This window comes from Trichomycterus rosablanca, chromosome 5, assembly GCF_030014385.1.
Source record: "Trichomycterus rosablanca isolate fTriRos1 chromosome 5, fTriRos1.hap1, whole genome shotgun sequence".
Taxonomy (NCBI): domain Eukaryota; kingdom Metazoa; phylum Chordata; class Actinopteri; order Siluriformes; family Trichomycteridae; genus Trichomycterus; species Trichomycterus rosablanca.
Window position 1 is genome coordinate 5,325,259 of NC_085992.1, and position 16,806 is coordinate 5,342,064.

The 16,806-nt window shown below is 41.0% G+C and overlaps 1 protein-coding gene across 2 annotated transcripts in view; it reads right to left on the reverse strand.

Moving 5' to 3' along the window:
* Nucleotides 1-16,755, reverse strand: part of adka (adenosine kinase a) — a 220,702-nt gene extending 203,947 nt beyond the window's left edge. The window contains exons 1-3 of one of the 2 annotated variants that reach the window (XM_062995561.1): nucleotides 16,649-16,755; nucleotides 9,927-10,001; nucleotides 7,439-7,492 (exon numbers count right to left, since the gene is read on the reverse strand). In XM_062995561.1, coding sequence (XP_062851631.1) covers nucleotides 7,439-7,492; nucleotides 9,927-10,001; nucleotides 16,649-16,704 — 185 coding nt within the window. In that variant the 5' untranslated portion in view covers nucleotides 16,705-16,755. Of the gene's footprint in view, nucleotides 1-7,438; nucleotides 7,493-9,926; nucleotides 10,002-12,853; nucleotides 12,938-16,648 lie in introns of those variants that run through there. The other variant, XM_062995562.1, reaches the window with a different exon arrangement.
* Nucleotides 16,756-16,806: the final 51 nt, after the last annotated feature.

Sequence of the window (16,806 nt, forward strand, 5' to 3'; positions counted from 1 at the left end):
ATCACAAAAACGATAAATAAAAGCGTGCCTAATGATCAAAATGCTTATTGCAGACTCACACATACATGCATCACAGACGCAAAGGAAGGAAACTTCGTATTAATGCCTAATGTTTTTCTAATCAGATGTCCAACAGGCTCATGGTTAGGCATTCATAAAATTATAGCACACAATAAATTCCCATAATACTCCAATACAATCCACATGCAGTGGATTAACTGTCTGCTTCTATTCGTAGAATTAATTCTTGAGCGTTGAGCAATGTTAAATAATAAAATTACAAGCATATTTTACACAGACGGTTATAATAAAACTGAATGAGGTAAAAAAAAAAAAATTAACTATTTTCCATGGTGAGGATTTGACCAATGGTTCCATTGCAGTGTTGCCAAGAATAGTGCAGCAGATTTTGGGATGCGCCCCCTGCTGGACAGTCAGCACAGCATCAGTGAGAGAGATGTGACCAAGCTGCCAGGGGACCTGACGAGCAAAACAGTCGAGCTACTTGTCACCGCTCAGAATGAGGACTGTGTGTCCTGAAGGGCAGACCTGAGGTCAGTTTTTTAAGGATGGACTTCAAGTCAAACTGTGAACTGCCGTTCTAACAGACAGAGCCAAAAGCTCTATATGAACCACCAAAGACAGTCACATCAGTAACGAATACATGGAACAGAACCAACTATACACCATCGGAGCAGTATTTAGCATAGGAAGGCAAACAGACGGCCTGGCTCCGCTCCATCTTGGCCGGCAGCTTAGCAATTACAGACCTCCAGCTTGTGCAGAAAGACAAATAGACTTTATGAAGAAGCAAATTGTAATAACACACAGGCCTTAACCTGGGACCATCACAGTACCTAATTCACAGTTCCATTTGGCCAAACGCCACCTAAAGCACCCAACTGACGAAAGATCGGCCTCCGCGCAGGAGAGGGCAGCTAGTAGCGGAAAGTCCCGCCGCACCAATAAAAACCAGTCTCGCGTTTTCTGTGGTGTATAGTCCTGGGGGCACAGGGGGAACTGGGGGTAGGAACAGGCTTTCCTGGCAGCCAGGTTAGTGCAGCCATCATTCCCAGTACATAAATCCAAACAGTCATAACACAGAGCAGGTGGGATAATGATGGAGCCTTTTATCCGCTGCTCAGAGTCTGGGAGGAATGGAAGAGGGGTCAGCGTTCGGACAGTGAGGCATTAAGAAAGTCAAGTGGTGGGAGAAAAGGAGGCCCTGGAGCTAATAGCAAATAATTCAGGAGGGTGCTGGAGGCGGAGAGGGAGCCCCCAGGGACCATCAATCCTGGGCAGAATAAGTAGTAGGGGGAAATTTAGGCTAAGCAGAAGATCCATGTAAAGATCCTCATATCTAAAAAATTTTTTTACAATAAATATCCACCAAAATCCAAAAATCCCTCACAAATCCCACAAGACATTTCCCAACTTTATGGAAACCCCCATGGCCTTCTAAATTCTAGTTTAATGTTCTCATTTCAGATGTTAGATGTTCCACTGACAGTGGAATGTAATCCATGCCTGACAGTCAAGATGTAGCACAATATTTAGTCTACAAGCATTTCCACATGTGCATAAGTGTTACATTTATTATTTATTAGGATTTTAACATCATGTTTTACACTTTGGTTACATTCATTACAGGAACGATAGTCACTCATTACACAAGGTTCATCAGTCAATTTTAATGTCAAACACAGTCAAGGACAATTTAGTGTCTTTGGACTGCAAGTCTTTGGAAACCGGAGCTCCTGGAAGAAGCCCACACAGACACGGGGAGAACATGCAAACTCCACACAGAAACAACCCGAACCGGTCTCTGCTCCTGATTGGGGAGGACGAAGCTGCTCCACGCCCCCTCTGACACGTGCACAGCAATCGAACATCTTATCACCTACACTTAAAAAGTGCAGTGCAGTGCAGCGCTGTGTACGGAGAGCCGCACCCTCTACAGCACTCCTTTCCCATCTCCGTGCAGGCATCACCAACCAGCCCGCAGAGGTCGTAATCGCACTAGTCTGAGAGAGAGTCCCCATCCAGCTTAATCCCGCCCCTATCTGAACAACAGGCCAATCGTTGTTCATGTGGCCGCTCAGCCTCAGACGGCAGGCAGAGCCGAGATTCGATACGATGTTTTCGAGATCTCAGCTCTGGTGAGCAGCGTGTGTTTTTACCACTACACCACCTGCGCGGCCTCAAAATGCTTACTGAAGACTCACACATGTGAAGTATAAAGTTCTAAACAAGGATGTTTGTCTTTGATGCAGAAAGGCGTGGTAACTAAGCAATAAGTCATTAACCTGGTCCCTTCTTCTTTCTCTGTGATTTTTACCTTATACACATACTTCATACTTAAGTGTGTCAAATCACAATGGTAATGAGTTCCCAAATCAATAAAATATTTCAGGGTGGCACAGCAGTGCAGTTAGTAAAGTGGGTGCTGCACATTTTATCGAGCACATTTTGAAGTCTCTCGAGTTCCTCCACCTCAAATCATGATTTTATTGAGCTTGTTCTGTGCATAATCCTCCAGGGGTGATGATCCATGCAGAATGCCTCATTTCCATTTCTTAATTCCTGACTCGGCCCACAGCAGGTAGTGTTGACAGGGTTCTGGGGTTCCAAGAATGGTTTAAGGAGTTTGTCACATTCTTCCTGTGCCTGTGAGAGGTTTTTCTGGGTACTTGGGTCATCTTCCATTCCCTAAAACATACAGAGGATGAATTGGCCACTCCAAAGTGCCCTTGTGAGTCTGAGTGAGTAAATGAGTGTGTCATGCCTTGCAATGGACTGGCACCCAGACTCAGGTGCATTCTCACACTGTACACAATATTATGTGACACCGGCCCACAGTGACCCTGATTAAGACAAAGTGGTTGGTAAAAGTTTATTATACTCGCGCTGCTCATCGTATTTCACTGAAGGTTCCTAAAACGAACAAAATTTTTGGTCAGTCATCATTTCAAGTGGCTGCAGCCATAGACTGGAACAAACTGCAAGAAACTCTAAGGCTGGATACATTTATTTCTAAGACAACTTTTAAAAAACAAATTACAGATATCTTAAGAGATTCATGCAGCTGTATGACAAATTGATTCTTCTTTTATACTGTTGCTGGGTGATTCGACTATGTGTTATTGTACTGTGATCATCATTGTTTGTTTTCAATGTGTTATGTAAATTTGTTTGTATGATTGTTCCTCAAGAGGCTTTGCCTTTTGCCAGGCAAAAGGCAAATAAAATACATTGTAAATAAGAAGTAAATAAGAAATAAGTAAATAAGCCATTGTAAATAAGAAGCAATTCTTAATGACTTGCCTGATTAAATAAAGGTTAAATAAAATACACTAAAAATAATCACTGGAAATCCAGCCAAGTAAATAAGTAAATTGTAAATAAGAAGCAATTCTTAATGACTTGCCTGATTAAATAAAGGTTAAATAAAATACACTAAAAATAATCACTGGAAATCCAGCCAAGGGTTGAGACTCAGCAGACTCCCTTTCACAGTTACTACAAGGATGGTGGTAGCTTAGTGGGTAGACCTACGGGTTCAAATCCAGGCTCTGTTAAGCAGCCACTGTTGGACCCTCTTGGCTCTAGGAGAGCCGTACAAAGGCTGACCCTGCAGTCTGACCCCAGCTTCCAAACAAGCTGAGCTATACAGAAAAATCATTTCATTGTACTGTACAAGTGTAAATGTATATAGGACAAATTAAAGCATTATTCTTCTTTTACTACTACTAACTACACATATTTAAATGCTTAATGTCACAGCTATATGAAGAACATAAGAAGGTTCATAAACTCATCAACACAGCTAACTAAATCATCTAGTTAAACTTAAGATTGCCTTTTAATTGTTATGAAAACAGCTATTTAAAGTAACTAGTGTGCTGTAACTGATATAAGATGCGAACTTAGTTTTAATGATGTGGTGTATTTCAGTGGTCCCCAACCACAGGGCCATGGACCGGTACCAGTTCGTGGGTCATTTATTACCGGGCCGCACAGAAAGAATAAATAATTAGAGATCACTACATCAGCAATGAAAACACTACTTTTTTAAGGGTGTTATTGTCTCCAATCACCCCTAGGTGGGAGTAGCGTCTCGTTGCAGCAAAAAAAGGTCATTTGTGAGCAGTACAGTTATTTTATTTTAAATCCCCCCGTCCCTGCCAGTCCGTGAAATTATATCTTATATGAAACCAGTCAGTGGTGCAAAAAAGGTTGGGGACAGCTGGTGTATTTGACGTTTCTTTAATACACCGAAGGTCTCAACGCACATTATACACCCAACATGTTATTAAACTGAGGTCAGCACTGAGATGTAAAACTAGCCTTCGACCTTCGTTTTTATCAAGAAGGAGCTTTAAGTGCACTTCAGGGAGCTCGCTGGCAAAAAGGACTCGTACACAGAGGAGTCCAGGCAGGCAGGTGGACACCACAAACAAGCAGATGTGTACACAGAGAAAAACCTGCAAGTGTGTGTCTCATTCAGACCTATTTCCAGGCTAATAAATATCGTGACTTGTCAGGAATGACATAGAGATGAATAATTACACGTTTCCAGTTCAACTCTCAGAGCTAAGCATCCTCGCTGGCTCGGTGTTAGGAAAACGCTGGCAAAGCAGTCCTGACAAAAACATTGCTGAGTAAATGTTCACATTGCAAGGTTCGTCTCCTCGAATTCTCCGTTCCCTCCCTCAACACACTTTCAGTTTAGACTGCAGCGGCTTATTTTACCAGCGTTTTAAAAATGAAGACTAGCAAAGTCATCAGAAAACGTTTTATTTCAGCCACTGGAACAAACACACAGGAGTTTTCCCAGAGGAGAGGGACTCTACACAGCACTGAAGGACAACTTATGAGTTAGTTTAGGGACTTATAGTCTACAGGGACAGTGTGTAGTGGATTTATTTTCTTTATTTCACGATATTTTATGGGTATTTTGGTCAAACGTGGCTGTTTTTATGTTACTACAGACTGAAGCTGTAGTTTAGCTTCCCTTCAAAACTCCTAAACGCGGGAATGATTTTATTTCTGAGCCTGCACTGCCATCTGCTGGACACAATGTACCATGCATCTACTCTACCAACACCATTCACCACAAAATTACATGCTTAAAGTTTGGGGGGCATATAGGGAGAAACTGTGTACTGTATAATTACATACCACTGAGTTACTTTAGTTTTCAATTGTGTTTTGATGTCTCGGAAAACAGGACAACACATAAAACAATGATAAGCCAGTGGTTTATGTACACATTACTGTCAAAGTTATCATTTTTATTGTTATTATTTGCACTTATCATTATTTTATCTTATTTTCATAAATATATAACTATTTTGTATATATTTGTACTTTCCTTTTGTTATTTTTTTCTCCATAACGAAGCTTTGGTAATAAAAATGTCCTTATTTGCCATGCCAATAAAGCTTCCTTTGAGTTTATGTGCACCAAACACTGCTAAAAGAAGGTACATTCATTCATTCATTATCTGATTTACCACCGCTTTATCCTGGTCAGGGTTGCAGTGGGACTGATTCATCAGGCGAACGATAGGAAACACCGCGGACAGGTCGTCAGCTCATCAGCTCATCACAAAAAAGACACACACACATTTATACTTAGAGCAATTGTTTGTTCACATTTACATTTTCGGCATTTAGCAGACGGTTTTATCCAAAGTGACTAACCGTATATAGTCTAAGCAATTCAGGGTTAAGGGTTTTGCTCAAAGGCCCAACAGTGGCAACATGGCAGTGGTGGGGTTTGAACCAGCAACCTTCTGCTTACTAGTCCAGTACCTTAACCGATTTGCTGTTTGTACGATAACTGCTGTTTGTAGCTCCAATTGGCCTGACTGCTTGTCTTGTGGGAGGAAACTGGAGCACACGGAGGAAACCCACACAGACACAGGGAGAACATGCAAACTCCACACAGAAAGGACCCTGGCCGTTCATCCAGGGAACTGAACCCAGGTGTTTCTTGCTGTGAGACGACAGCATTTTCCCACAGTGCCACACCAGAGTAAATTATGGGCATATTTAGACCAGGTCAAAACTCCACAAACGTGTAAAGAACACGTAAACACAATTTAATTTGCGGAAAAGGCAAATTAAAAATAAAGCTGGCAAGCCGACGGTTCTAAATAAAGCCAAGTCATCACTATCTAGCTCAGGGGTGCCCACACTTTTGTGGCTTGAGATCTATTTCAGTCGACAGGTCATCACAATCTACTTTTTAAGGTTGGCCTCATAATTTCTTAAAAAAGCTTTGAACTTTTTTAAATGTGCTTTAGTTGCAGGGCAAGTGACTGATAAATCACACTGACCTTATTCTGATAATCTACACTGAAGTGTCGCTCAGGTTTATATAGTCTGGACAGTAGCTGCTTATGCCAATTCTCAATCAACTTCCAAGTCTTTAGTAAGGGTGGACCGATACTCTACTAGACTTAATTATTTTTTGTTAAAAAAGTCTGATTCACACAAGTTGGTTGATCCAAAATTGCTATCAAATATGTGGCACATTTTCTTATGTTTGGATATTTTTTCCTCAGCCAGCATGTTCCAAAATTGTCCAGCAGAGGCCCCTGACTTCACATGAATGTCAGATTGTAGGGTTTAAAATTTATCTGTCAGCTTCTTCCACGTATGAACGAAATTGCATCTTTGAAGTGTTATTGCCCAAATCGAACCGTTTTTGGTTTCGTTGTGCTTTGTTCTTTCACTCTTATCTTCACGAACAGTTTTGTAACAGTAGGTTACAAAAGGAAAAATGCAAAAAAATGGCACAAACTGGCTACTGATGAATGAAAACGTTCTAATTTAGTAGTGCTTTAGGCAGGCTGAGGTGTAGCTGTGGTAACAAACTGCAGATTAAAGAAACTGTGGCCACATTTCATGTCAATCGCGTTGACCTGTTGTTTGAATGAGGCGCGATCTACCAGCGTGCACTGTGAGATCGACTGGTAGATCGCGATCGACGTATTGGGCACCCCTAATCTAGCTGATAAAAAACCCAACATGTTTTCCTAACATGGAGCTCTCTCTCATGGACCACAGACTAAATGAGACACTACAAACTCAATACACAAAACATTAGACAAGATAAACACACATTTAATTGTTCCTGTTAACACCACATCACTATCAGTTTATTAAAACTCATGTGTCTTTGTCTGGGCTGACCACTGAGGACTTATCTGTTCGTAGCTTGTTTTCAAATCAGTACAAGAACATCGTGTATGATAAAATGATCACCAGCAGGACCTGAATTCAAACCTTGTGCACATTTTACATGTTAATATGGACATTCTTGTTTACAGTAAAACAAATCAAACCAGATATGGATTTATGTACTGTACTATACTAACATGCTTTAATAACAGATCAAGTTTAGTGAGTAAGGATAAACAGAAACTTACAATTCTTTGTGCTTGTCTTCTGCTAAAATCTGGTCGTTCGGCTGGAGTCCGTACCTGAACAAGAAAAAATGGGACACAAAAGACTTTTGTATAAATTTTGTGTAAAAGCTGAAGGCTGACAGGCTCCCAAAATCAGACGTTAAGTTATCAACAGTAGAAAATACAGTTCATGTTTGTATGGCGCCTATAGGGCAGTGCGAGCCTAGTGAGTAAAGAAGGTTCTGGGTTCATAAACCTTGCATTGGACACAGGAGTAAAATCATTCTGGAGCTGATCACTGCTGCGATGTTGGAAGCATCATTTTATTGAACTCAATAATCAGGATTGCTTTTCACATACTGTTGGCCAAACAAGGTTTATCCCATTATTTTAGCTGTTCTATCTAATCCAGTCTTAAACTGTAGTTGTGCAACTGGTCTGGGTCACATTTCAGGTGCAGTTTGATCATCTGTACTCAGCTGTCCACAAAGCAATCGAAGCTTTAACTAAATCAAATGGAAATCATTAGTGCAAAGTCTGACTTTTGCCTTAAGCTGCAGTTTAGCATTGATCGAGAACTCCCGAGCTACTAAGTGTTTTTCTAGACTGCAACTCAAGACATGATTTACCTCTGGACACCCAAAAGTCAGGATAACACATTCATCTAAAATACACAATAAAGAATAGGGGCATCGTCAGACCAGCTTTACTTCATGAATAAGAGCATTAAAGGGATTAAAGGTGTATAAATGTGTATACTTCACAGTCTGCAGTCCAAAACTTTCTATTAGGGTTTAATGATTTTTAAATCCTGTAATTGGGGAGGCTGGGAAAGGTGCCTGACTTCAGTCTGGTGTGCATTAACCCACTGAATAAATGTAACACAGCATATAGAGATATCATCCTTCAATATGTATTCAATTCAATATGCCCCCTCCGACACGTGAGCAGTACCGACTGAATCTTTACACCAGCACGAGGCGAGTTCATATGCGGATCAGCCTTGTGCACGAAGAGCCACATCCTGATCAGCATTATTTCCCAACTCTGCGCAGGCACCATCAATCAGCCAGCAAAGGTCGTAATAGCACCAGTTATGGGGAACCCTGGTCCGACTCATCCCATCCCTGTTCATGTGGCCGCCCAGTCCAGCCGGATGGCAGAGCTGAGATTAGATTTTTATTCTTTATCTAATTAAAATAGTACAGTCTAATATACTGAATGTTTTATCAGACAACTTTGTTCTAAATTTGATTATTCTAATCTCAATAAAAACGTCACCTCTCCTTTTAAAAACGTCTGTTACTGTTTGGAAAATAAGTTTGAGAAATAATTGTTGTGGTTGTAAAAAAAGTAATTGTGTTTCCCTCTTCATGCTGAATATAACACGGATCTAGAATGCAGGCAGAACAGTCTAGCTCCTGCACTCCCTTACTAAAGTCACACTGTTGTACATCAAGTTGAATACATTAAGTATTGATTTGATAAAACAAGCAGTGACATCCATTAAAAAGACATACTACATTTACAGCAATCAGTGCATCCTATGAATTACATTTACATTTTCAGCATTTAGCAGACACTTTCATCCAAAGCAACTTACAATTATGACTGAACACGATTTTGAGCAATTGAGGGTTAAGGGCCTTGCTCAGGAACCCAACAGTGGCAACTTGGTGGTGGCGGGGCTTGAACCGGCAACCTTCTGATTACTAGTCCAGTACCTTAACCACTGAACTACCACTTCCTTGTTAGGGCTACTAACTAGCAGCAACATTGTGGGTAAAAAAAACAATATTCAGCATCCTTTAAAGGTAAATGAATCCAGAACACATTTAAAATATGATGCATGAGACAACTTACCTCTTTTAATTGCTCAGGGGTCCCAATCTTATGATTATTACACAAAATTGGGCATCTGAAAAGGCAGCACCCTTTCTATTTACAATGGCACAAGTGCCCTTATGTCTGTGGCTGTTCTTTTGGGGTGTTTAGCACCCACTAATCTGTATATTATGTCTATAGCACTCCCATCTGTATACCATGTTTATAGTACATTCAATAATATATTCACCTGTATATCTTGTTCATACCACTGCCCATACCCTGTAAATAATGTATATCGTAGATACTGTACATCCTCCACTTGCTGCTTATTGCACTTCTGGTTAGATGCTAAACTGCATTTCGTTGCCTTGTACTTGTACATGTGTAATGACAATAAAGTTGAATCTAATCTAATTATAGGCACGGTTTAGTACGGTCAGTGAGCTTTGAATTGTGATGGCTGTTTGATACATGCACCTATAAAGTTGCTAAAATAATTATTCAGTTTACAGCAAGTGCGGCCCCAGTGACTCCAGATTTTTGTGTTGTGTGCATTTTACTCTTCAACAAAATAAACAAGCCGTACAGCTCACCCCCTTTAACAATGAAAGACTTGTGTGCATCAGTGTACACATGTGGGCAGGGAGGGGGGTCGGGTCAATGGGAGACGAAAACAACTTACTTGTCCAGAAAGTCCTTGTCCACCACAGCACAGATGTCCAGCAGGGGATTTCCCATCCCAAAAAGAGAGTTTTCACTGAAATAAAACAACATTCTTTTAATTAGCGAAACATTATATTAACGACACTTGATTACATGTGATCTGAAGACTGAAGTTATTAACTCTGCAACTGCATGATTAGATAAAAAGTCACCAACAGGACTAAAAGCAAGTTGCAAGTGTTCGATGTAGGTGTTACTCAAACCATTTAACACACACATACAAACACATTTTATATGATTTTTTTTAAACACCTCAGTCACTGCTGGACTGAGAATAGTCCACCAACCAAAAATATATCCAGCCAACAGCGCCCCGTGGGCATCATCCTGTGACCACTGATGACCAACTCAAACAGCAGCAATAGATGAGCGATCGTCTCTGACTTTACATCTACAAGGTGGACCAACTAGGTAGGAGTGTCTAATAGAGTGGACAGTGAGTGGACACGGTATTTAAAAACTCCAGCAGCGCTGCTGTGTCTGATCCACTCATACCAGCACAACACACACTAACACACCACCACCATGTCAGTGTCACAGCAGTGCTGAGAATGATCCACCACCTAAATAATACCTGCTCTGTGGTGGTCCTGTGGGGGTCCTGACCATTGAAAAACAGGGTGTAAGCAGGCTAAAAAGGTATGTAGAAAAATGGATGGACTACAGTCAGTAATTGTAGAATTACAAAGTGCTTCTGTAAGTGGAGCTGATAAAATGGACAGTGAGTGTAGAAACAAGGAGGTGGTTTTAATGTTATGGCTGATCAGTGTATATACATAAAATACAACATATACACAAAATTAAGCAGTAATCATTAATCAGAGTTGAATTATACATGACGGTACAGATTTAAATGAATATTTTAAAGGTAAGAGAGATACTCGGCAAATCAAAGACATTAGCTAAAGCCATATAACATCTCTACACTGACCTGACACTGATTATACTAAAAACTGTCTACAGTACCCTGTCACTACCTGCACTGTCTCCTAACTGGGTTTTACTGTGTTTGAAGACTGTTAAACTGGAGTAAGGAGGAAATGTTTACTAAGGGATTAAAGCTGCTAAAATTGCCCTAGGTGTGAATGTGAGTGTTTAAAATCTACATTCTGAATGTTGAACTGGTTCTGCTCACAGTGTTTATCTTCACCACAATGACTGTTGTTTACACTGTTGTTTATGCTTTATTTAAAGAAGACCTGCTGATATGGAGCGCTCATGTTTTCATTTTAATGGGACACTGCTCAGAAATCTGCAAAACTTGTGCCCCTTGTGTAAGTGTGTGTCTCTGTTGTGGCCTAGTGGTTAAGGTCCTGGACTAGTAATCAAAAGGTTGCTGGTTCAGGCCCTACCACTGAAAGATTGCTGTTGGGCTCTTGAGCAAGGCCCTTAACTCACAGTTACTTAGAAAGTATACTGTCACAGTACTGTAAGTCACTTTGGATAAAAAAGCAGAAAATGCAGAAAATGTAAATGTTTATTAACATAGTTTTTTTGGGAAAGTGCTCTGAAACTCCAACCTACTTAACACAGAACCACACACACGCTGACTGAAACTTTTAAATATAAGTACAACTTTCTAGTGCAGAAATATTAAACACACACACACACACACACACACACACACACACACACACACACACACACACACACACACACACACACACACACACACACACAGAAAGCTTAACTAAGGACACCATGGGAAGCTTCTGAATTAGCACAGATGTTTTCAGAAATTTGGGGTCAAAATTCAGTGGTGTGATCAATGCTTGTGTTAAAGACACCAACAGGTTAACAGCACACGATTACATATGCTTATGTCAGATCAGTTAATTATTCATAATAGTTAAGTAGCTGCTGATTATTGTGAATGTGAATTAATGTCAATTCTTTCCATGTTCATTAGTTGACAACTGTCCCATTTTACTCAACCACAAGTAGCTTAAAACACTTCTATCTTCAGGGATGATGTATGTAGTTATGTATGTAGTTATAAATGTATGTAGTTATAAATCTCATAACAAAAAAAACTATTAAAGATAATATTAATAGATATTAATAATATTAATAGACGGCTGATTGCAACTGCTGTCAAATATGAATGCAAACATGTACAGTCAGTGGCAGAAACGACCAAACAGCATTATTTCCTGCATATTTAAAGTACGCTAGCCCACTACTACTGAGATCTGGGGATTTAGAGTTAGTGCTATCAGCCGGTTAGGTGCCTGCATGGACATGATTGTCTAATGACAATGGTGGGGCCAAGACTGGTACGCGGACTGCCCCATTTTACTCAGCCACAAGTAGCTTTAAACACTTTTATCTTTTATTTAATATTTCATCTTATATCAAATAACAATTTAATCCTGGTCAGAGACACTGTGGGTCCTGTGCAGCCAGACAAAACTGGATGCAAGACAGAAACCTACCCTGGGCAGGGTAGCATCCATCACGGAGAACCTGGAAGCAATTGATACCTCCAGTTCACCTTCTGCATGTTTTTGGGAGGTGGAAGAAAACCCAGCACCCAGAAAGAACCAACAGATTTAGAAAAGCACCAGACACACTTCACATAGACAGTTAACAGAAACCAGGATTGAACCCAAAAGCTCAAGAACCACCACTCCACCTAGCAGTTGGTTTTATTTTAGATTAATAACATCAACTACAGTAAAAAGGCCTAAGGACCTGTTATTAGAAAATCATCATATAATTTGACAAACACATCGTGGCAACAATCAAAAGCATTAAAACATGCAGGACCATGAACGCTAACGTCTGCAATCCAATCACTTTTGACAAAATCAACAAAAAAATCAAAACTGCTATTTAAAGTACATCAGCAGAGATCAAGCCCTTTAAATTTGAGAAGTCCCTTACCTGGCCATGCTGCTTTTTAGGTGATTCGGGAGCCAAAATGTGCCGTTTTAAATCTACACCAGCTTTAGCAGCATGTGTACTCTTCCAAAAACAAGAGTTTGCGTTTTACCCCTGCAGCTGATTGGCTAATACTAAAAGAGGACAGGGCTATGCAAATTACACTACAAACAGGGTAAAGCTAGACCTGCACTTTGGTCCTAAAAAAGCCTTGCACTGGTGTTCCACTGTTTTTGAATTTACACCTTAAGTTTTCTGTGTGTAGCCAGGTTAACTGGTCACATTGTGGACATCGTGAACAGGCTTGTAACTTGTGAATGAACAGTTTCCCTGCTGGCGTGCATCGACTTGTTGTGTATTATGGTTAAAAGCTGGATCGACTGGTGCTGTGTGACTCTGTATGTGCAAGTCTGTTTGTTAAAGCAGCCTGTAAATGCCCGTCACTTCTCACCATGAGCCAAGTCTTAGGACACAGCGGTGACACTGACCCTCTGTAATGTTTAACAGAGGACACCCAGCTGAAGCCTGGACTTTGTCCAATGCAGCGTAATATCATACTGCATAGTATGTCGCGCTTAGTACAGCACACGACCGGCATTCACCCTATTTGGGATGGGAGATGGTAGTATGTGGCTTGGCCAGCCTGTACAGAGACTTAAAGTACTGCACAGTTTCAATAACCGACTAAAAGCATACAGTGCACACAAAAAGTATAAATTATGTGTAAATTAAAGTAAATATTTTAAATGTAGTAAATAAATAAGTTATGTAGAAAACATTTTGAACCAAAAGAACCAAACTAGGGATGTTAATGATTAACCGGTTCATCAATAACCAGCAAATTAGTTGTTGTCCGATTAATGCTGTCTGTTAAAAAGGTCATTTTAATTCATTACCAAAAGCTCATGCTTGATTTGAACTGAAAGTGGAGATCACACACATTTTTAGACCCACCCTCCCCCATCCTCAGTAAGCATGTGCCAGTAGACACCGCCCCCCCCCCCCCCAAAAACTGATCTTAAAAACTAATGCCAGAGGCCACTTAGGTGGCACAGCGGTAAAAACACACGCTGCAACCAGAGCTGGGATCTCAAATACATCGTATCGAATCTCAGCTCCGTCTTGCTGGCTGAGGCTGAGCGGCCACATGAACAACGATTGGCCTGTTGTTCAGATGGGCGGGACTAAGCCGGATGGGGTCTCTCTCTGTCAGACTGGTGCAATTACGACCTCTGCTGGCTGATTAGAGGCGCCTACACAGAGATGAGGAAAGAGTGCTCTTAGGGTGTGTCTCTTCGTACACAACGCTAGGTGGCACAACACACGGCTTGCTGCCCACGTGTCGGAGGGGGCGTGGGTTAGCTTCGATCTCCTCGGTCAGAGCAGGGATCTGCATAGGTGGAGAGGAAGCATGATGCAATTGGGGGAGAAAAAGGGGAGAAAATGCTTTTTTTTTTTTTAAACTAATGCCAGTCTGTAGGACCTAAAGTTGGGTTACAACATGATTAAACCATTGGAACTCAATAACCAACCTTCACCTGCATCAGCTGTGATGTTATATAAACACAACACAAATATTCAAGTGTTTAAGGTGTGTTGCAATCATGATAAAAACTAAGGAGCTGCTACAATGACTGAGAGAGGAGATGATTTCATTGCACCAAAAGGACAACAGGTATAAGAAGATTTTCAAGACCCCATTCCTAGACACACCACTGGGTTCACTTCTTACCTCTGGTCATTGACAAGCATTTGGCATGCTCTCCTTACCAATGAGCATGAGTGGGTGAATGCTTAAGTGAGTAAGTGATGCCCTGGCATGAACGGTCACCCTTTCCAGGGTTTATTCCTGCCTTGCATCCAGTGACCCCTGAAGCACAGCGATAAATAAAGTGCCAGTCAACTAGACTAAGAAAAGATTAAGTTGCAGGGCAGCTTGTGTGTATTCTGGAATTACAACACTGGCTTATCTACATGACAAAGTTATTTATTTATTAGGATTTTAGCATGATGTTTTACACTCTTTGGTTACATTCATGACAGAAACTGTAGTTTTTCATTACACAAGGGGGCGGCACGGTGGCTAAGTGGGTAGCACTGTCGCCTCACAGCAAAAAGGTCCTGGGTTTGATCCCCAGATAGCACGGTTTGGGTCCTTTCTGTGTGGAGTTCGCATGTTCTCCCCGTGTCCGCGTGGGTTTCCTTCAGGTGCTCCGGTTTCCTCCCACAGTCCAAAGACGTGCAAGTGAGGTAAATTGGAGATACTAAATTGTCCATGATGTGTTCGATAAAACCTTGTGAACTGATGAATCTTGTGTGATGAGTAACTACCGTTCCTGTCATGAATGTAACCAAAGTAGGGTTGCCAACCGTCCCATAAAAATGGAATCGTTCCTTATTTGGAAACTAAACGTCTTTGTTCTGTATTTTTATCAATGGAAAAGAAATGCTGCAGATTAGACTGAGACAGGGCGATATGTATGAAACAGAAGGAAACTGCTGCTACAGTGGGAATTAGAAAGCCTTTGGTTATTATTTTAAGTAATGTTCACGTTTAGTCTTAGTAACGCCGTGTGTGCGCAGGCATATCAGCATAACAACTTGATTATTACTCCGCTGTTTGAGTAGGGCAGTGGGCAGAGCGCATCGTGCATCTTTTTCCACCCTAGGTTCGAATCCGGCTGGGGGCAAAACTAAACTAACACAAGCAGGGCCGGCGCTGTGGGGGCGCTGGGGTGGACATTGCAGATTTTCTCACTGCCCCACTAAGCAACGCAGTCCAGAACCGGGACTGCATGTCAGTGTGAAGATGGATTATGTTAAAATGTTTTTTGCACTATTAAGAAAAAATGTTACATAATGTTCTTTAGCCTAAAATATGATTTTGATTTATTATTATAAAGAATAAAAATAATAAATGTTAAACAGCCTAAAGCAAGGCCCTTAACCCTCAATTGCTCCGACTGTATACTGTAACTGTGATGTAAGTCGCTTTGGATAAAGGCGTCCGCTAAATGCTGAAAATGTAAATGTAAATGACGTTAAAGTCCTAATAAACAAACAAACAAACATCGTTACACAAGATTCATCACTTCACAAGTTTAAATCAAACACAGTCATGGACAATTTTGTATCTCCAATTCACCTCACTTGCACGTCTTTGGACTGTGGGAGGAAACCGGAGCTCCCAAAGGAAACCCACGCAGACACGGGGAGAACATGCAAACTCCACACAGAAAAGACCAGGCATGACATGACATGACGAGACAGAAAGCACGTGTTGTGCAGTGACATTACTCATCCACCGACCTGAACTCTGGACTTCATTCTCACCGACCTCGTGGAGGTCTGAAACTTGCTCAATCCCATGATAAAACTGAAAGTTCACAACACCACTAAACGTAGCCAGTTTACACTGACTCAGTATTAATGAATACATAAAAGTGCTTATATAAGCCAGTTTTATAGTGATGGGAACTAATGTTTACTGTGACTTCCCCCAAACTGCATTCTCACACCAGCATGACTCCTATTGACTGCAGCTGTGCGCCAAAACAAATCTGACTTGATGCAGAGTAACAGTGCTGTAAGTCACACACATAATGCTATTAGATAACTGTGAAAAGTCACTTTAGGGAAAGGAAAAGTCTGCATAAGTGAAACATTTCTACGGTCCTATTGTGGGTTAATTTAATAGAAAAGTCAGTGTTGCACGGAGCACCGTTATTGCACATGCATGCATTATAACCGCAGCATGCACATGTACTGCACTCACTGCACACATCACATTGATCTCACCTCAGTGTCTTTTCCTCTAGTTTGATTTTCTTGCTTTTGGGTTCCCCTGTAGCCATGGTTTACTGTTCAGTAATTTAAAAAAGCTGAGCCCTGTTCCTTCCACCCTGCTTCGGCAAACCCTAAATGAAATAAAATCAGTTATATGGCAGTGGCTTGAT